Source organism: Dama dama, chromosome 25 (genome assembly GCF_033118175.1).
Source record: "Dama dama isolate Ldn47 chromosome 25, ASM3311817v1, whole genome shotgun sequence".
Lineage (NCBI taxonomy): Eukaryota > Metazoa > Chordata > Mammalia > Artiodactyla > Cervidae > Dama > Dama dama.
The window spans coordinates 31,407,581-31,429,607 of NC_083705.1; the positions used below are offsets into that span (position 1 = coordinate 31,407,581).

Consider the following 22,027-nt stretch of genomic DNA (forward strand, 5'->3'; position numbering starts at 1 on the left):
TCACTCATAAAAATTTTCCACCATGAGACTGTGACACCAATGATGTCGTTCCTATACAGCAGAGAAAGCTGAAGAAGGTGAAGTTATGTTAATAATGAAGTAGTCTTTGTTCAGTGTATTAAATAATATTACCACAGAGGAGATCTTAAAAGATTTTTATAGATAAAGAAAATTTAGAGGGTGATTGATTTAACATCTTCCCCTGAGTATTAAATTATGCTTTCCTCATAATTTTTAGATTTTATTCATCACATTAATGACACAGACCCTATACCGAGTACCAACGATAGCAACCCTGGTAAGTAGTTTGAAGTTGAAAGTTTGCCTTGTTTCTTTATTCATCACCTTTTTTCAAAAAAGATATAAGGTAGAACCTATAACTTTATTTTAGGTAAATGACCAGCATAAAATCATTATCTTTAGGTTAACTAAGCCACTGTTAAATTGTTGATAACCAGTAAAGGTTAAAAAAAGAACAGCTCCACAAAAGTTTGTGTTAATGTAAGCTAAACAATATTTAGTTCATGTTATACAGTTCACAGTTATAGCTCACATCAACAGTATCCATATTTGCTTATGATCAATAAATATTTTCAAGTACCTCTATCACTGCTGATTGTTTTAGAAGTCTGGAACCTTTATTCTCAGTTTATTTATTTAGTTCTAAACATTTATCATTTTAGTTAGTAATATTTAAGATATATAAATGTGTGTCCTAAATTTCCTAATGAACCAAGGCTAGGAAATATGGAAAAATAAATTGAAGATTTGCCCCCCCCCCCAAAAAAAATCAATTTCTTAGAAAAGTTTATTTTAATTAATTTATTAGAAATAAACATTTGGGGACTTTCCTGATGGTGCAGTGGCTAAGACTCCGTGTTCTCTGTGCAGGGGGCCTGGGTTTGATCCCTGGGCAGGGAACTAAGATCCCATATGCTGCAACTAAGACCTAGTGCAGCCAAATAAATACATTAAATAAATAAAGAGAATTAAAAAATAATAAATGTTTGTAGTCTGTGTGTTTATCCAGTGTGGCAGTCATAGGAAAAATGAATAGAAAAGCTAATATAACCTGAGTAACAGCATAACTAACATCACCTAAAGCTTTTATGTGTTTAGGTTTCAGAGATACTGAATTGATATTTTGATGGAGGTACACATTGATCACTAAGAGGACAATTCATTCAATGCATACTTATTAAATCTATTATGTGTCAGAAACTGTTCTAGGCTCTGGGGTATAATGGACAGACAAGAGTTTCTCTTGTGAAGTGTACATTCTAATGTTTGCTGTTCAGTGTCTTACTTTACCCCTCAATTATATTAATTAATCTGTCATTTGTTAACACTAGAAAATGAGTGAAGTACCAGCATTATTTCTGTGAATGCACATACACACACACATACTTTTCATTAATTATACTAAAAATATATTCATATAATTTAAACACATACCTCTTGAACCCTGTTCCTTACCTCAGAATTTTCAAAAGCCCAAGAAACATACTGGTTTTAAAATAGAAATTCATTTACTGTAGCTACTCTGATATCAATTGATGAAACTAGTGTATTACTATCTAGTAGAATTCCTTGAGTAGAGAGTCAGTTCATTGTTGAGTTCATGAATATTACAATTGCACTAATAATTTGGAGAGCATTATCAGCAAAGTCAGTTTACTTTGCATAGTGATATGTTGATAGAATCACTTCTTGATTCTTTGGTTTATTTTAAACAAAGTATTGAACAGAGTATCAAGCAATCCATTTCAGGAAGTATTAGAAATGACAGCAGACATTTACTGGATACCCACTGTGTGCAAGCATTGTTCTGAATGTTTTACAGCACCTTCATAAGGTAGTACTGTTCTCTTCATTTTCTTTAGGGCTTCCCTGGTCGCTCAGCTGATAAAGAATCTGCCTGCAGTACAGGAGACCCTGGTTCAATTCCTGAATTGGGACAATCCCCCAGAAAAGGGATAGGCTACCCATTCCACATTCTTGGGCTTCCCAAGGCACAGAGAATTTAGTGACTTGTGTGTTGAGTGGCAGAGTGAAGATTCTTTATTCAATCAGTTTACTTCCATAACCTGTGTTCTTTACCACTCTAGTTATTAGCACAGGAAAAATTCAAGTTAATTTACTATTGTCCAGAGCATAGAAGGAAAAAAATACAGGTTAAAAGTGCTAACTAAGAAAACTATTTGGCTTTGTGGCATGCCAAATAACAGATAGAGAATAAAATTGTTGCTCAGCATTTTTTTACAGCATTAAACATTCTTTACAAAGAGCTGATTATTAGCAAAAGTACTATTATGAACTTAGAAGCACAGTGAGAATGATTTGTATTCTCTCTGCAAACAGAAGAAACTGCCACTTGTAGATCAGTGTTAGGAAAAATATAGTTTATTCACTTCCCAGTTCTCTGGATAACATCTGGGCTTTCAGCTGCTCTAAGGCCTGAGAAACATCCAGGACAGTTACTCTGGATTGCTGGTATTCAAGACTCTTAAATTATAAGCAATTATTAGATTTTGGCAGTACCATGGCAATGTTTCAATGGTGTCTGCTTTTTATTCCAAACCCATCGATTTTGCTTATTGTTAGAAGCCTGTTCTCTGGACTTTGTGTGGGTTATTAGCAAAATGAACAATTACCTTGAATGATGTGTCTTATATGATTGTAATAATAAGATCAAATATCATCCAACCCAGTATTTTCTCTCTGGTAGTGGGACAGAAGGATAATTGGTAGAATAATTTTATAGTTTCCAGTAGAAAGTAAAAATCAAGGCTATACCTCAAAATTTTCTAACATTCTACCTTTAATTATTTATAGGTAAAAGTTTTCTGATATAACTACATACAAAATAGATAAACCACAAGGACCTCCTATATAGCGCAGGAAAGTATGTTCAATATCTTGTAATAACCTATAGTGGAAAAGAATCTGAAAAATAATATCTGAATCACTATGCTATATACCTGAAACTAACACAACATTATAAATCAACTATACTTCAAAGTTTTTAAATAAATAATAAAAAAAATTTGAAAACACTCCACATATATCTAAACATAACCCTCTATTTTTTTCCCCAAAAAGGAGAAACTTAATATTCATGGTAAAACTTAAGGTTGGTAGAGCAAGAGTAAGTCTCATTGTTCTTCTTTGTTGCCTTCTCTGATCTGTTGCTTCCTTGTTACAGTGATTTGTCCAAGTGCCAGGAGCGGTGGCCATCCTGACAACGGCTCCATGATTTTCTATGCCGGTGACTCGGGACTCCAACAGTTTGAAAAGTGGTGGAATAAGTCCAAGACAGTGCCCTTTTACCTCATAGGGCTCCTTCTGCCACTGCTTAATTTCAAATCTCCTTCATTTTTTTCAAAATTTAACATCCTAGGTAAGCCAAGACACTGTGTTATAGACCCTCTGTATGGTAGAATACATGCTGGATTCTGTGGGAATACGGTCTGACCAGCAAAACAGTCACCTTCCAGGCCTGTTCATCTGTGTTCAATTTGTTCACGCAATATTGCCCTACATTTTGCTTTTCTTGATGAAGTTTGGCACAGAAAAAAATAGAGATGGCCATCTCAAGCCCAAGTCCCTTTTTAAGATGAGTTACTGGGATTTCCATTCTGTCCTTACTGAACAACTATTCCTCATTTCCTCTACAACTAGTGGCTGTAGACTAAGGTTTCAGCAGGAGAAATCCAAAGTGAATATTATAGAACTTCTCAGTTCTAAAGTTTGGAAATATTAGAACTTACTAAGGGAAATTATGGAATATTTTTTCCCTACAGTTTCTACTTCAGAGTATAAGCACAGAATTATCACTTGACTTTGAACCTGGAATATTGTTATCTAGCTGAAGGGCTTTAGGCTTATTCTGCTTTTGCTCTGTTCCTCAGTGCTTTTTCTTTCTTTTCAACACTATTGCCTCTTTAAAGGAACAGACTTGTTTTTGTGAGACCTGTTTTTCAGAAATTTCTGAAATCACTGAAGAAATTTCAGAAAAGGAACCTGTATGAAAGCTCAGGTCTGGTTAACTAAAGACAAGGGTATCATTCATAAAGAACTGATAACTCAAATAGATAATAGGATTTCACCTTTTCCCTGTAGATGTGGTCTCTTGGTAGGCAGACTAGAGTATGAAAAAATTAGATTACATCAAAGAGATGACTTTGGGGTTTTTTTTCAAAAGACCAAAGAAGGAGGTAAGGATATTTCTCTATACCTTAGCTTCATAACAAAATTCACCATGAGACTACGACAGACACACACAGAAAATGAAGAGTTGTGGTTATATAAGCTTCAACCTCTTGTATGCATCCTTTCTGAATCAGCTAACCTCCAAACCCACAGTAGAGCTTATAGAGCTCATTTGTGGTTTCCTGATTTGCTGGCCAACTTTCCTATGGAACAGATCTTTAAAAGTTAGCTTGTGAATTTACAGAAGAACTTGCTCAATCGGGCAAAACAATCACTAGGCTTCTAACCAGGTTAAATTCTTCTCTACCTCCTTAAGATATTTTGGTTTTGCCCTTTCTCTTGTCACTTTCCCTTTTAAAACTACATATAACTTCTTTAGAGAAATCAGAACCTAATTCCTCTAAATACCATCCTGGATCTCTTGACTCTGCTCAATAGTGACTGGACTTAATTCCTTAAATCCTCTAATATCCAGACTACTAAAAAATCCTGAAATTCTGAATGCCAACTTTACCCTACATAAAGTAAGTGTTCAGTGTACACACAGTGAATGAAATCTGAAATCTTTCCATGGAGCAAGTAGTACTAAACAACCAAAACTTCATCTAGATACTAGATCAGATTCTTCATGGGCTATTTGACTTATTGCCTTTCTCAAATAAGTTTATGATCCACATTTACTACTTTTCTTTCTTTACTTTCTACCGTCTTACACTAAATATTTTGACAGATTTTCCCAACTTGTTGGCTGTCTTTAACTTTTAATATGGAGAATAAGAGTCAGGGACTTCCCAGGGGTCCAGTGGTTAAGACTTCGTGCTTCTAATTCGGGGAGTGCAGGTTCTACCCCTGGTTGGGGAACGAAGATCCCACATGCTGCACAGACAAATTAGAAAAAAGTCAGTTTTGTGTTTTGTTTTTTCCTAAGTAACCTTACAATCTTATAATAAACTCTCTACATGTATCAGAACCTAAATTCAGCTCATAACTTCTTAGGCCTACTACATAGTTTTGTGCTTTGTTTTCTGATATCTTCCGGGGTTTGTTTCTGTTCTTTAGATCTCACCTGCACATAAATACTAATGCTAATTTTCCAAACTTTGCTGAAAGTGTAGAAACAAAATTTGATTTTTAAATAGTCTGTAAAAATAAATAAATAAATAAATAGTCTGTAAAACAAAGATGATTAATGGTTTCTGAATTTTTCCTTGCAGGCACAGTGTCCGTTCTCTACTTGATTTTTCTCGTCACTTGGAAGGCTATTCGCTTGGGATTTCATTTGGAGTTTCACTGGTTTACACCAACAGAATTTTTTGTCCCAGGTGAGCTATTTCAGCCAAGTAAAGAATTAATAAATTACAATAATGTGATCTTTAGTTAACTATTCTTAGCTATTGTTACTATAAAACAAATAATCGTAGTTTTTATGATGAGCACTTTTTATTAATGCTGTTAAGCTAAAACCAGGAATACAGTTGAAATTACTATGGTTTTCTTGCAGTTGGGGATAACCAGGACCCTTTGTCATTTCTACTTGGGAGTTCAAAGTCACAATGCAATTGAAAAATCAATAACTCATTCTCTAGACATCTCTGAGAAGGCATAACCCTAGAATTTTAGAGACTTAGAACATAGTAACTAATAAATATATATGGATAATACTAGTAATTGTAGGTCATCTGCTTGGTGGTTCTACGGTAGGTAATGCCACGTGACCCAGGTCTGCTGCAGCCAGAGCCCCTGTCCCCGGGGCAGGCCACTGCTGACTCGTGCCTCCACAGGAGACACTCAGACACTCAAAGGCAGGTCTGGCTCAGTCTCTGTGGGACCTCTGGGTCCTGGTGCTCACGGTTTTGTTTGAGCCTTCCGAGCATCTCTGGTGGGTAGGGGGGTTTGATTCTAAATGCGATTTCTCCCCTTCTGCCATTTTGTTAGGACTTTTCCTTTGCCCTTGGACATGGGACATCTTTTTTTGGTGAGATCCAACATTCTCCTGTCAACAGTTGTCCAGCAGCAAGTTACAATTTTGGAGTTCTCGCAAGAGATGAGTACACATTCTTCTATTCCTCCATCTAGTTGCAGAATGATTATACCAAAGAAATTCCCACAGTGTTAAGAAAGTTCTAGGACCCACAACAGATTTCTCAACTTGGGGATCCGGCAAAGGGACTCAGAACCCCCTGGCGATTTGACTTTGGAGACAGTGGGATTTGATTACAGAACTTCCACAGGACTGGGGAAACAGATTCTTGGAGGGCACAATCAAAACCTTGTGAACACCAGGACCAGGAGAAAGGAGCATTGTGCCCACAAGAGACTGAGTCAGACTTGCCTTTGAGTGTCAGGCAAAACAACAGAGATGGAACACAGCCCCACCCATCAGCAGAAAATTGGATTAAAGATTTCCTGAGCATGGCCCCACCCATTAGAATAAGACCCAGTTTCCCCCACAGTCAGTCTCTCCCATCAGGAAGCTTCCATAAGTGTCTTATCCTTTTTTATCAGAGGGCAGACTGAATGAAAACCACAGTCACAGAAAACTACCCAAACTGATCACATGGACCCCAGCCTTGCCTAACTCAATGAAACTATGAGCCATGCCGTGTAGGGCCACCCAAGATGGATGGGTCATGGTGGAGAGTTCTGACAAAAGTGGTCCACTGGAGAAGGGAAGGGCAAACCACTTCAGTATTCTTGCCTTGAGAACCCCATGAACAGTATGAAAAGGCAAAAAGATATGACGCTGAAAGATGAACTCTCCAGGTCGGTAGGTACCCAATATGCTACTGGAGATCAGTGGAGAAATAACTCCAGAAAGAATGAAGAGACGGAGCCAAAGCAAAAACAACACCCAGTTGTGGATGTGACTACGGATGGAAGTAAAGTCTGATGCTGTAAAGAACAATATAACATGGAAACCCAGAATGTTAGGTCCATGATTCAGGTGGATTAGAAGTGGTCAAACAGGAGATGGCAAGAGTGAACATCAACATTTTAGGAATCAGTGAACTAAAATGGACCGGAATGGGAGAATTTAACTCAGATGACCATTATATCTACTATTGTGGGCAAGAATCCCTTAGAAGAAATGGAGTAGCCCTCATAGTCAACAAAAGAGTCCAAAATGCAGTACTTGGGTGCCATCTCAAAATGACAGAATGATCTCTGTTCAATTCCAAGGTAAACAATTTAATATCATAGTAATCCAAGTCTATGCCTCAACCACTAATGCTGAAGAAGCTGAAGTTGAATGGTTTTATGAAGACCTACAAGACCTTCCAGAACTAACACCAAAAAAGGATGTCCTCTTTATCATAGGGGACTGAAATGCAAAAGTAGGAAGTCAGGAGATACCTGGAATAACAGGCAAGTTTCGCCTTGGAATACAAAATGAAGCAGGGCAAAGGCTAACAGAGTTTTGCCAAGAGAACTCACTGGTCATAGCAAACACCCTCTTCCAACAACACAAGAGACAATTCTACAAATGGACATCACCAGATGGTCATTACCGAAATCAGATTCTATTCTTTGCAGCCGAAGATGGAGAAGCTCTATACAGTCAGCAAAACCAAGACCAGGAGCAGACTGTGGCTCAGATCATGAACTCCTTATTGCAAAATTCAGAGTTAAATTGAAGAAAGTAGGGAAAATCCCAAGCCCATTCAGGCATGACCTAAAATCAAATCCCTTATGATTATACAGTGAAAGTGACAAATAAATTCAAGGAATTAGATCTGATAGACACAGTACCTGAAGAACTTGGTGACCAAGACCATCCCCATGAAAAAGAAATGCAAAAATGCAAAATGGTTAGCTGAAGAGGCCTTACAAGTAGGTGAGAAAAGAAGAGACGCTAAAAGCAAAGGGGAAAAGGAAAGATATACCCATCTGAATGCAGAGTTCCAAAGAGTAGCAAGGAGAAATAAGAAAGCCTTCCTCAGTGATTCAATGCAAAGAAATAGAGGAAAACAAAGAATGGGAACACTAGAGATCTCTTCAGGAAAATTAGAGATACCAAGGGAACATTTTATGCAAAGATGGGCACAATAAAGGACAGAAACAGTATGGACCTAACAGAAGCAGAAGATATTAAGAAGAGGTGGCAAGAATGCACAGAAGAACTGTACAAAAATATAAAAAAGGTCTTAATGACCCAGATAATCACAATGGTGTGATCACTCACCTAGAGCCAGACATCCTGGAATGTGAAGTCAAGTGGGCCTTGGGAAGCATCACTAGGAACAAAGCTAGTGGAGGTGATGGAATTCTAGTTGAACTGGTTCAAATCCTAAAAGATGATGCTGTGAAAGTGCTGCACTCAATATGCCAGCACATTTGGAAAACTCAGCAGTGGCCACAGGACTGGAAAAGGTCAGTTTTCATTCCTATCCCAAAGAAAGGCAATGCCAAAGAATGCTCAAACTACCGCACAATTGCACTCATCTCACATGCTAGCAAAGTAATGCTCAAAATTCTCCAAGCCAGGCTTCAACAGCATGTGAACCGAGAGCTTCCAGATGTTCAAGCTGATTTTAGAAAGGGCAGAGGAGCCAGAAATGAAATGGCCAACATTCGCTGGATCATCAAAAAAGCAAGAGAGTTTCAGAAAGCATTTACTTCTGCTTTATTGACTACACCAAAGCCTTTGACTCTGTAGATCACAACAGACTGTGTAAAATTCTTCAAGAGATGGGAATACCAGGCCCCCTGACCTGCCTCCTGAGAAATCTGTATGCAGGTCAAGAAACAACAGTTAGAACTGGACATGGTACAATGGACTAGTTTCATATTGGGAAAGGAATATGTCAAGGCTATGTATTATCACTCTGCTTATTTAACTTATATGTAGAGTACATCATGCAAAATGCTGGGCTGGATGAAGCGCAAGCTGGAATCAAGATTGCCGGAAGAAATATTAATAACCTCAGATACGCAGATAACATCACCCTTATGGCAGAAAGCAAAGAGGAACTAAAGAGCCTCTTGATGAAGGTGAAAGAGGAGAGTGAAAAAGTTGGCTTAAAACTCAACATTCAGAAAACTAAGATCATGGAATCCAGTCCCATCACTTCATGGCAAATAGATGGGGAAACAATGGAAACAGTGACAGATTTTATTTTGGGGGCTCCAAAATCACTGCAGATGGTGATTGCAGCCATGAAATCAAAAGACACTTGCTCCTTGGAAGAAAAGCCATGACCAACCTAGACAGCATATTAAACAGCAGAGACATTACTTTGCCAACAAAGGACCATCTAGTCAAGGCTATGGTTTTTCCAGTACTCATGTATGGATGTGAGTGTTGGACCATAAAGAAAGCTATGTGCTGAAAAATTGATGCTTTTGAACTGTGGTGTTGGAGAAGACTCTTGAGAATCCCTTGGACTGCAAGGAGATCCAACCAGTCCATCCTAAAGGAACTCAAACCTGAATATTCATTGGAAGTACTGATGCTGAAGCTGAAGCTCCAATACTTTGGCCACCTGATGTGATGAACTGACTCATCTGAAAAGGCCTTGATCCTGGGAGAGATTGAAGGCAGGAGGAGAAAGGGATGACAAAGGATGAGGTGGTTGCATGGCATCACCGACTCGATTGACATGAGTTTGAGCAAGCTCCAGAAGTTGGTGATGGACAGGGAAGCCTGGTGTATTGTATTCCATGGGCTCGCAAAGAGTCGGACGTGACTGAGTCACTGAACTGAACTAAATGCTGGTAATTATCATTGTTCCCCTTATGGGTTTTTCTTTTAATGTTGATGTTTTTCAGACTAATTAAGATTGTGATTATTAAGTGTTTTTTTCCTCCTTTTTTCCCCCCATAGCAATTTTTTGTTTCACCCAAATTTAGAGTATTTTGAACATGACAGAAGGGCATCTTTCCAACCAGGGGATCAAACTCAGGTGCCCCGCATTGCAGGCAGGATTTTTTACCATCTGAGCCACCAGGGAAGCCCAAGAATACTGGAGTGGGTAGCTTAACCCTTCTCCAAGGAATCTTCCCAACCTAGGAATCGAGCTGGGGTCACCTGCATTGCAGGCAGGTTCTTTGTCAGCTGAGCTACCAGGGAAGTCCAAAGCAATGAATGGATAATGCTAAATGAGGAGACAGACTAGAAAATAGAAGTGGCTATTATGCTTGTACCTTAAGAACTAATAAGGAGAAAGAAAGTAGTACAAAATCCTGTTGTTGATTTAGAAAGACTGGTTTCCTTCCATTCTTCAGCTGTTGATTCTGGCAGTGTAGATTTCAAGTCTTTATTCAATTTCTCAGGTTTGTCTCTACAGCCTACAATTATAGTTGTCTTTGTTTCATTTATTACAACATTCTTGAGTTTTCCAGGTGTACTGAGTTGGTGATCGTTGGAAGTCATTGTTTGTGTTACCATGGTTACTTATTTTTAGTTCATCTGGCTGCATCAACTTTAATTTTTTAAATTTCTATTAGACGCCCACAAAGAATAAAAAGTCAGTTTAAATTCAGGATAAAGGAAGCACTGGGGCTTGAAAGGCATCCTTTTCTCACAGATTGTATTTAAAATTGAATAGTGATAAAAATGGCAACTTTAAGCTACTTTTTCCACTGATTAATAAAAATAGTCTATTTTCTAAAAGTAGTTTCATAATGATTTATATTTAGACTTAGTGATTAAAGTTCCTGCTAATGATAGAACATTAGAGATAAATATGAAAGAAAGGGAGAGTATTAATAGTTATTTAGAAGATGGAAAAGAGAAACATGTTTAAGTAGTTATCAAGCCATTTATTTCACTTTGCTTCATTTGTAAATGATATGAAAGGAGAATCATGAGGACTGAAAGGAGTTTTTATAAATATTTATGGCTCTGAGACTAACTGTGATTGAATAATTTTTCAATAAAGAAAATATGTCATAAATCTTTCTCAGTAAAGGCTAATTAAAAATAAGAGAACTTGGAGGGTGTGAATCTTTACTGTCCTGGTGAAGAAATTCTCATAAACTTCTGGGTCTAATTGAACCTTTATGTACTCTTGTTTCTAAAAATTCATTTTTCAGTTCAGTAAGTATATCCCATCACCCTTCTTCCCAGATAATTGGAAAAATAACAAGAAAAACTTGCTAATGTATTTCATTCTATCCTTTCCTGCCTACTCGGGGACTTTACTTTTTGCAGTTATCTTTTTTTTTTTTAATCATGCATTATCAGATTTTTCCTACTAAACTATTCCTACTAGTATACAAACATGTTTCCCAGTCTAAAAACAAAAACTCGTATGACCCCATTCCCTGTAACTGTTATTTCCTTTTAAAGAAAAACTTTGTATGAGTTGTCTATGCTGTCTCCACTTCTTCCATTTTGCCTCACTTCGGTTAGGCTTTTGCTCCAGTCACTCCAAGACTGATGACCAATGACTTCATCTTTCCAAACCCCATGACCAAATCCCATACCTCTTCTTACTCAACCTATAAGCAACATGGGGCACATTTGGCCACGTCTTCCATCTTAAAACACTTTATTTGCTTAACTTCTAAAACCCTATTCTCTTGATTCTTCTACATAACTGTTCCTTTTCTTATCTCTGACTTCTAAATGATAGTCATCCACAGTTTAGACACAAACCCCGCTTCTCTCTACCTTTATTCCCTAAATAATGTCATCTAATCACCTGGCTTTATATGTTATCAAAGAAATTATGTAAGAAATTTCCTCAGAACTGAAGAACATGTGTTTGTAGACATAAGGGCCCAAAACATTGTGAATAAGACCCACACCAAAGCATATCATTATGAAATTTCACAACACCAGGGATAAAGAAAAGAGCTTTCAGGGACTAAGAACAAGCCTGTACAAAAGATCTGGAATCAGAATAGTATCAGACTTTTTAACAACAGCTCTGAAAGAAAAAGACAATAGAAGGTCAACAAAGGTCTCAGAATAAATTATTTTGACCTAAAATCCTAAAGCCCACCATACTATCATCCAACTGTTAGAGTATATAATAAAGGTATTTTCGGAAAGTCTCACAAAATTTTACCTTCCGTGCACTCTTTCTCAGGACAATACTGCAAAATGTGCTTCACCAAAAAGAAGTAGAATATCAAGAAATTCTCAGAATGATGGTGAAGGGAAATCCTAGGAAACAGCTGTGCAGCAGGCCTAGGGAGCAGCCAGCCCAGATTACAGCAGGTAGACAGATGGCTCCAAGAGGCATTTTTTCAAAGACAAAAATAATAAAATGGAAAAGGTTATTTGATGTGTTATATAGATAGAGTGGAGTTCTTCCATTCTTTTGGAGAGTTTAGGGAAGAATTAGCTTTAACTAGAAAATTAGGCAACCAAAAAGGAAAAAAGTCAACTATTACTTCCAATAAAACAGCACAAGTATTTTATATAAGAAAGAAGAGTGTAATAATAGTAATAGATTCCATGGCTTAACTATGAATAATAGATAATAATCATAAAAATGAAAACTTTGATTTTACAAAATCAGAATTATGATTCTATTAGGGGTATAGGACATGGGGAAGTGAAGGGTGATAGTGATATAAAAGTCCTAAAGCCTTCTGGTGGAAAATTAATGGATCATGTCTAACATTTTAAAGTAAAGCAAAAGGAATATAAGCATATTACTTAAAAATAGATTATAAATTTAAGATATGCTAAATAGTTACAAGAGTTATAATTAGTTGCCTCTGGGAAACAGGATTCAGGATGGGAGATGTGAAAGATATGAAACTGGTTTTTGTTAGCAACCTTGTGATACTATTTAACTTTTAACAATTAGTATACATTTAAGACTACAATTTGGAAAACCCCATGGATAGAGGAGCCTGGTAGGCTGCAGTCCATGGGGTTGCTAAGAGCCAGACACGACTGAGTGACTTCACTTTCACTTTTCACTTTCATGCATTGGAGAAGGAAATGGCAACCCACTCCAGTGTTCTTGCCTGGAGAATCCTAGGGACGGCAGAGCCTGGTGGGCTGCCGTCTATGGGGTCGCACAGAGTTGGACACGACTGAAGCGACTTAGCAGCAGCAGCAGCAAGACTGCAATTAAGATTACATTTTTAAAATGAAAAGCTGTTAAATGCTTTGAAACTGACTTCAAAAAGAGACTCAGACACTGATTTTCAAGGATTATGGAGTGATTTGCCATTTGATAGCAGCATTGTGTTAATCTGTAACCAGAAAAACATAATTTTCTAACCACATGTACTTTAAATAGTATGTATATAGCCCACATTTTTTGTTGTTTTTGCTTTTGAACTTTTTATTAAAGTATAGCATACATTTATAATAAAAGTGCATAGTTCCTAAGTGTACAACTTTATTAATTTTCACAAACTGAACAAACCAGATAACCAGCACCCTGTTTAAAACCAGAAATTACTATGAATAACACCCCAGAAGTCTGTCTCATTCTCCCTACCAGTTGGTATTGCCCTGCAGAGGTAACCACTGTTCTAACTTTTAACCCCAAAGATTAATTTTGTCTGTTTTTTGACTGACTATAGTTGGTTATATCTGTATTTAGTCCTCTGCCCATGTTTTTAATTGGATTGTTTATTTTCTTGCTATTGAGTTATATGAGTTATTTATATAGTTTGATTATTAGTTGTTTATCCAATACATGATTTGCAAACACTTTCTCCCATTTTGTAGGTTGCCTGCTCATTTCATCAATGGATTACTTTGCTGTACAGAAGCTTGTTAGGTTGATGTGACTCCATTTGTTTATTTTTGTTTTTGTTGCCTTTGCTTTTGGTGTCAAATAAAAAAAATCACTGCCAAGATCAATATCAAGGAGCTTACCCTCCTGCCCATGTTTTCTTCTAGGGGTTTTATGGTTTCAGGTCTTACCTTCAAGTTTTTAATCCATTTAGAGTTGATCTTTGTATATGGTTTAAGATAGGGGGGCCCAGTTTCATTCTTTTGCATGTATCTCCCAGTTTTTCCAACACCATTTATTTAAGAGACTGTTCTTTCCCCATTGTATATTCTTGACTTCTTTGTCATAAATTAATTAACTGTATATGTGTGGATTTATTTCTGAGCACTCTGTTCCACTGATCTACGTGTCTGTTCTTTGTCAATACCATGCTGTTTTGATTACTATATCTTGTAATAAAGTTGAAAACCAGGAAGTGTGATGCCACCAGCTTCAAGCCTCTTTCCCAAGATTGCTTTGGCTGTTTGGAGTCTTCTATGTTTCTATACACATTTCAGGAATGTTTGTTCTATTTCTGTGAAAAATGTCATTGAAATTTTGATGGAGATTGCATTGAATGTGTAGATTGTTTTGAGTAGTATGGACATTTTAACAATATTGATTCTTCCAATTCATGAACTTGGAGTCACTTTCCATTTATTTGTGTCTTAAGTTTCTTTCATCATGTCTTACAGATTTTAGTTCATAGGTCTTTGAACTCCTTGGTTAAATTTTTCCTAGGTATTTTATTCTTTTTGATGCTACTATAAATGGGATTGTTTTCTTAATTTCTTTTTCTGATAGTTTGTTATTAGTGTATAGAAACACAACAGATTTTGTATGTTGAAATAGTGCTCCCCAAGTTTTCTGATTTTATATATTGGTTCTAAAAGTTTTTTGGTGGCATTCTTAGGGTTTTCTGTATATAGTATTATATCCTTGACAGATGGAGTCAGTTTCATTTCTTCCTTTCCAATTTTGATGCCTTTTATTTCTTTTCTTGCTCTGACTAAGACTTTCAATATTGTGTTGGATAAAAATGGCAAGAGTAGGTAGGCATCCTTGTGTTGTTCCTGTTCCAACAACAGGCATCCTGTGTTGTTCCTCCTTTTGGAGGAAAAGTTTTCAGTTTATCGTCATTGAATATGATATTCGTTCTGGGTTTTTCCTATATATGGCCTTTATTATGTTGAGGTACTTTCCCTCCATACCTAGTTATTTGAGAATTAATATCATAAATTGGTGTTCAGGCTCGATTTTGGAGGGTAAGTCCCTCCAGTGTGCACACTGGGAACATTTTTTTCCCATCAATCTGGGCTTTTCCTTTATAGGACAAGCCAATTTGGTTGGGTACCCATTTGCAGAGGAGAGGTGTTGTTGGATTCTACTCTGAACCGATTCATTTAGAACTAGTTCTCGTGGGGCAGGCCCACCCTAGTTGAAATTAGCTCATTTGTAGGGTACATTTATTTACCTGATTTGGGAACTGGTCCAGTTGGAACTGGTTCATTTGGGAGCTAGTTCTTGAGGCGGTGGGTAGCCTAGTTGGAATGAGTTCATTTGTTATATAGGGTAAATTTATTTTATAGGGTGAATTTGTTTTATAGGATAAATTTATTTACCCTATCAGGGAATCAGTTCATCTGTATTCATCGATGCTGGAATCTGTGCCGTTTTTCTTGGAATTTGTCTGCATCTTTTGTGTTTTGGTGTTATAAAGCTTATAAAAATGGGAATTATTTCATGTGTACCAGGGGAAAAATCTTTGGGGTGCATATTAGATACGTTAAGATCAGAAGGACAATGGCCCCTGAATGGTTCACAATTAAACAGTCAGAAGTGCTTTACAAAGGAGAGGAACATTCTGATAATGAACATGCCCAGGAGGCTCCCTTGGACTTGTGGCATCCAATTTTAATTTCCCCTACAGGAGCCTGGGAGAAGGAAATGGCAACCCACTCCAGTAGTCTTGCCTGGAGAATCTCATGGACAGAGGAGCCTGGGAGGCTACAGTCTATCGGATCACAAAGAGTTGGGCGTGACTGAGTCACTTAAACTTATTGTAAAATGCTTTTTCTGCATCTATTGAAATGATCATATGATTCTTATTCTTCAATTTGTTAATGTGGTGTATCACACTGATTGATTTGTACATGTTGAACCATACTTGCATCCCTGGCATAAATCTCACTTGATAATAGTGTGTGATCCTTTTAATGAATTGTTTAACTTGGATTGCTAATATTGAGAATTTTTGTATCTGTGTTCATCAGGGACATTGGCCTGTAATTTTCTTTTTTGGTAGTGTCTTTGTCTAACTTTGGTATCAGGGTAATTCTGGCTTTGTAAAATGAGTTTGGAAGTATCTTTCTCTTTTATTTTTTGGAAGAGCTTGAGAAGGATGGTATTAATTCTTAATTGGTAGAATTCACAGTGAAGCTATCTGGTCTTAGACTTTTGTCTGTTGAGAGGGTTTTAATTGTTGATTCAATCTCTGGTCTGTTCAGATTTTCTGTTTTTTCATGATTCAGTCTTGGGAGTTTGCATGTTTTTAGGAATTTATTCATTTCTTCTAGATTGTCCAATTTGTTGGTGTATTGGTGTATGATTGTTCATGTAGTATCTTATGATCTTTTGCATTTCTGTTGTATCAGTTGTGGCATCTTCGCTTTCATTTATATGAATCCTTCCTTTTTTTCCTTGGTTAATCTAGCTGAAGTTTTATCTATTTTATCTTTCAAAAAAAAGCCAGCTCTTAGTTTTGTTGATCTTTTCTATTATCTCTTTAGTCCCTATTTCATTTATTTCTTGCTGATCTTTGTTATTTCTCTTCCTTTTAACTTTGGGATTTATTTGTTCTTTTTATAGTTTCTTTAGGTACAAAATTAGATTCTTTATTTGAGATTTTTCTTATTTCTTGAGGTAAGCCTATCATGTGTAAATGACAGTTTTATCATCTTCTCAAATATTGGAGCTTTGTTATAATTATGTAAGTATAATGCTGTTGATCATTCTTTTTCTTGTTAGAAAGTATCCCTCTGTTGAGGTCTGTCTCAATAGGGCTTTTTTTTTAACCTATATTGTTGGAACACCTCATAGAGTAACTGCTATGAACACTGGAATGCATTATCTTTTCAAATTAGTGTTTTCATTTTCTCCAGATAAATATACCCAGTAGTGGAATTACTGGGTCAATATGGTAGTTCTGTTTTGATGATAGCCATTTTGTATGAGATGCAAGGTAGTATCTCATTTTTGTTTTAATTTGAATTTCTCTGATGATTAGCAGTGTAGATCATTTTTTCATGTACCTTTTGACTATCTGTGTATCTTTTTGAAAAATGTATATTCAGGTCTTCTGCCCATTTTTCATTCAGACCCTGAATTTGATCTTGTTCTGCAACATACTGGTTGTATGACCTCAAACAGAAATAACTAATATAAAGTACCCTCACATGGACTTTCTTGGTGGTCCACTGGTTTCGACTCTGTACTTTCAACACAGGGGGCATGGGTTTGCTCCCACTTGCTGCGAAGCATGGCCAAAAATGATAATAATAATAAAACATCCCCACAGGCATGATTTCTTGATTCCTATTCTTTCCCTTTTCAAGTATTTGTTCAAGTATAACGTTAGCCTTGAAGAACTTTATAAAGGCATTTTATTCGGCTACTAGTACTCATTTTCCAGTTGTCAGTTTTAATGCATGTTTTTTCCTCTCTCTTTTTCTTCTAGAGATAAGATTTCAGTTTCCACAACTGACTGGGGTGCTTACCCTTGCTTTCTTTATTCATAATTGTATTATCACACTCTTGAAGAACAACAAGAACCAAGAAAACAATGTGAGTAATTACCTTAGGAATTGACTTTTGTTACTAAACCTTAACTTTTAAATGTAAACCACAAAACAATGGTCAGCAAAATTCTGTAAAGTTCGGGCGGTAAATATCTTAGACCTTATGGGCCATGGGTTTGCAACTACCCAACTCTACTATTGTGGCATGAAAAGTAACTATAAACAATATGTAAGCAAATGGGTAGTGCCTGTGTTGCAAGAAAATTGTATTTACAAAAACAGACAGTTGGCCGTATTTCATCCATGGGCCATAATAGTTTGCTCTAGAGCAGTCACTTAAAAAAGGAAAAAAAAAAAAGATGTATAGCTGATAGCCAGTAGTGGTGAGATCTTTAAAAATACCCAAATGATCTAAAAGAAAACAGGAAAAAGGAAACAAAGAATATATGGTACAAATAGAAAACAAATAGATAATAGATTCAAATTCAGTCATATTAATAATTACATTTAAAATGGTCTAAATACTATAATTAAAAGAGATTGTCAGTCTGACTAAAAAAGAACAAACTATGTACTGTCTACAAGAAACTTACTTTAAATATAAAGATATACCATGCAGACATTAAGTGTAAGAGAGTTGTTGTTCAGTTACTAAGTCGTGTCTGACTCTTTGCAGCCCCATGGACTGCAGCATGCCAGACTCCCCTGTCCTTCTCTATCTCCCGGAGTTTGCTCAAATTCATGTCCGTTGAGTCAATGATGCTATCTAATCAACTCATCCTCTGCTGCCATCTTCTGTTGTTTTCAGTCTTTCCTAGTATCAGGGTCTTTCCCAACTAGTCAGCTCTTTGCATCAGGTGGCCAAAGTATCGGAGCTTCAGTTTCAACATCAGTCCTTCCAATTAATATTCAGGGTTGATTTCCTTTAGGATTGACTGGTTTGATCTCCTTGCAATCCAAGAGTCTCTCAAGAGTCTTCTCCAGCACTACAATTTGAAAGAGTCATTTCTTCAGCACTAAGCTTTTTTTGTGGTCCAGCTCTCACAGCCATAAATGACTACTGGATAGAAAACAAATAGAAAGATAATAGATTCAAATCCAGTTGTGTTGATACTTATATTAAAAATGGTCTAAATACTACAATTAAAAGAGATTGTCAGTCTGATTAAAAACAAAACCTAATTATATACTGTCTACAAGAAAATTACTTTACATATAAAGAGATCATGCAGACACTAAGCGTAAGAGAGATGGAGAGGCTGTTTTAATATCAGACAAAGCAGACTTCAGAACAAGGAGTATTGCCAAAGATAAAGAGGAACATTATATGATGATCTTTAAGGACCAGTTCATCAAGAAGACATAATGTATGCTCCCAGTAACAGAGCTTCCAAGTAAAGGAAACAGCAACTGTCTAAATTGTAAGAAGTAGAGAAATCCACAATTATGTTAATAATTAGTGATTTCATCAACCCTCCCTTAATAATTGATGGAGCAAATGGAAAGTAAGTAAAGATATCGAAAGCATGAAAAACACTATCAGCCTGCCTGGCATTTACAAAAGTCTTAAACAACAGCAGAATTCACATTCTTTTCAAAAACACATGAAACATTTACCAAGATCAACCATACGCCAAGTCACAGAACAAGTCATAATACACTTGAAAGGACTGAAATCATACCAAGTATGTTCTTTGACCACAATGAAATTAGAAGTCAATACCAGAAAGAAATCTGAGAAATTGACAAATATGTGGAAATTAAACAACATACTCCTAAGTAACTAATGAACTCAAGGAAAAAAATTACAAGAAAAATTAGGGAAGTACTTTGAGATTACTGAAAATGAAGATAAAACATATCAAAATATATGGGATGCAGTAAAACTGTGCTTAGAGAGAAATTTATGGCAGTAAACACCTACATTAAAAAAAAAAATCTCAAATCAATAACCTAACCTTCTACCTTAAGACACTGGGGGAGATAAGAGCAAACTAAACCCAAAGAAAGCAGAATTTAACCAGTTACCAGTGGCCTTGTTTGTAAAATTTTAATTCAGCTTGATAGCTTCTAACCATATAAACAAAAATCATGATGAAGTTCTAATAGGAGTTGATACAATTATTGAAAAGTGAAAGTGTTAGTCACTCAGTCATGTCTGACCCTTTGCAACTGTGGATCTTTCTGCTAACAGGAGAGAATATCCTTGTTTTTTCTAGTGCCTTTAAATTTGTCTTGCAATGAGAACATATTAAGTCTTCTCCAAAATTTCTTTGTATGATATTGATAATTTAGACTCTCTGAAAAATAAATAATTCAACCACATCAGTTCTTTCTTTCTTCTCTCATCACTGTACTAGATTTTAATATTAAAAGTGGCTTTTATCAAGGGTTCATGGTAATACAAGAAAGCCATGTGTATAATGTTGCTTCATTGTTTTATAAGAACTGTAATTGAGATATTCTTTGTTAAATTGCTCAGCATCCTTTATGCAAAGACTAGAGAGAAAATTTTCTCTGTTAAAGGCTAGGAAAACATTTCCTTAATGAACTCATTATTTGATAATAAGGGTCATATAACTATTCTTGTTTCTATTTTTGCTTTGACTTTTGGAAAACTTAAGGATTAAGTTCTCATACCATATTCTATAACTTTCCCTAGGCAAATGTATTTTTATAGTTTTTTCCTTTTTCTGTTACCCTCACACTTTAGATTCAGTTTTTATTTTGGAAATGTTTAATCTTATTGTACTTCTGTCATAAACAGTTTTAAATCTTTGGAGGGAATGGGAAGAAAATCTTACTATCCTAAATGAACATTTGGAACTTTGGAGTATAAAGGAAAAATTGAGAATATACTTTATGGCTTTTACTTTTAAATCCCTCTCTCCTTCTTCACAAATTTCCTGACTCCTTGCCACTTGAACTAAGCTGCCAATCACAAATTTTAGGAAGTTTAGAGATATGTGGAAGATATCTTTTTTATCATCACAGGAATAGTGTATGTAGTTAACAGTATATACTTTGGTTTCAGCCAGGTCACCTTTCTATCCTACTCAACTGATCTCTAATGCTAATTTAAACCAAGTACCGCAGAAACCAATTTTGTGAAGTTGGATTCTCATGTTTTGGGTCATTCTATCCATAAGGCTGTGTTTCTCAAACTTCACCACCAATGTCCCCTTAATGAGAGAGAACACCTGGTACACCTGAGAGTCTGGGGGTGAAGAAAACAATTTCAGTGGAATCTCATATTTTATCCTAAACACTCATGCATATTTTTATTGTGCTCATAATTAGTTTGTCTTACTATAAAACAGTCTTAAAACAGTGTTTAAGTTACAGGCAGACTTCACTTTGCACAGTTCCCATATGCATGAATTTCAGTTACTGTGGCTTAGTTAGATTATATCCGTTCCCCCTAACAACATGGTTCAAATTTAGGTTACCATAGGATTTGAACATGCATAAAGTAGTAACTGGGAGCTTGCTAGGGGGTGCAGTGGTAAAGAATCCACCTGCCAATGCAGGAAGGACTGTACAAGTCAATGAATCACTTACAGATCTTCATCTGGAATCAACTTCAGAAAATCTTAGCACCTTAGAAAACTTCACCTCAAGCAGTTTTTTTTCTAGTGACTCCCAGAGTCTTGATTGGCATCTGAACTGGTCCTTTCGCTTTTAGATTATTTTCCTTTGTGCCTCTGATCTAGTCCGCACACCCCTTCTCCAGAGATTTTATGTTGTGGCTGGTTGGAGTAATTCTCCCTTGGTGAGGTGTTAGAGGTATCTTCCCATGTAACTAAGTGAGATATAGTTTCTGTTCCTTAGTAAGACATACCTTACCCCAGAGAAAGTTGTAGAGTTGAAGATCACCCAACTCATTCCTCATCATCAGAATACATTTGCTATATAACCATCCTGAGTCTGTGGACCACCCTCTTCCTATTTCCTCATCATGTTTGAATCAGAAGCTATACCATGCTTGTTTTGTTTTGCCTATCTTTTATTTAGTTTTGTTCCCTGCTTACTTCTTTAAAAACTATTTGAGGTGCTCATAACTTAATTTGTTATTTACTTTTTTCTTCTTACGAATCTTTGTAGTTTACTCAACTATATATGTCTGCAGTAGTGTTTATGTAAATGCTTGGGGTAGGCCTGTCTCTTTTTCAGTAAATGCTCCGCTGGATAGTCACTATGAAAAGTATGTGGAACAGAAAGATTATAAACCATTTTTGAGAAACAGAATGTGCTCCCAGGCCCACTGTGCCCCACTTGGCATCCTTCCTGTCATTACTTCTGTACTGCCAGCCCTGCCAGCTGCTGCTT

General features: G+C 36.4%; 1 protein-coding gene across 6 annotated transcripts in view; it reads left to right on the forward strand.

Annotated features, from left to right (window-relative positions):
- Positions 1–22,027, forward strand: part of SLC38A9 (solute carrier family 38 member 9) — a 79,305-nt gene that overhangs the window by 45,867 nt on the left and 11,411 nt on the right. For all 6 annotated transcript variants that reach the window (XR_009690562.1, XM_061129778.1, XM_061129781.1 and 3 more), the window contains 4 exons: positions 239–298; positions 3,206–3,400; positions 5,427–5,534; positions 17,638–17,744. Coding sequence is in view for 5 of the 6 variants with exons in the window: in XM_061129778.1 (XP_060985761.1) it covers positions 239–298; positions 3,206–3,400; positions 5,427–5,534; positions 17,638–17,744 (470 nt within the window). In the remaining variant the exon portion in view is untranslated. The remainder of the gene's footprint in view (positions 1–238; positions 299–3,205; positions 3,401–5,426; positions 5,535–17,637; positions 17,745–22,027) is intronic.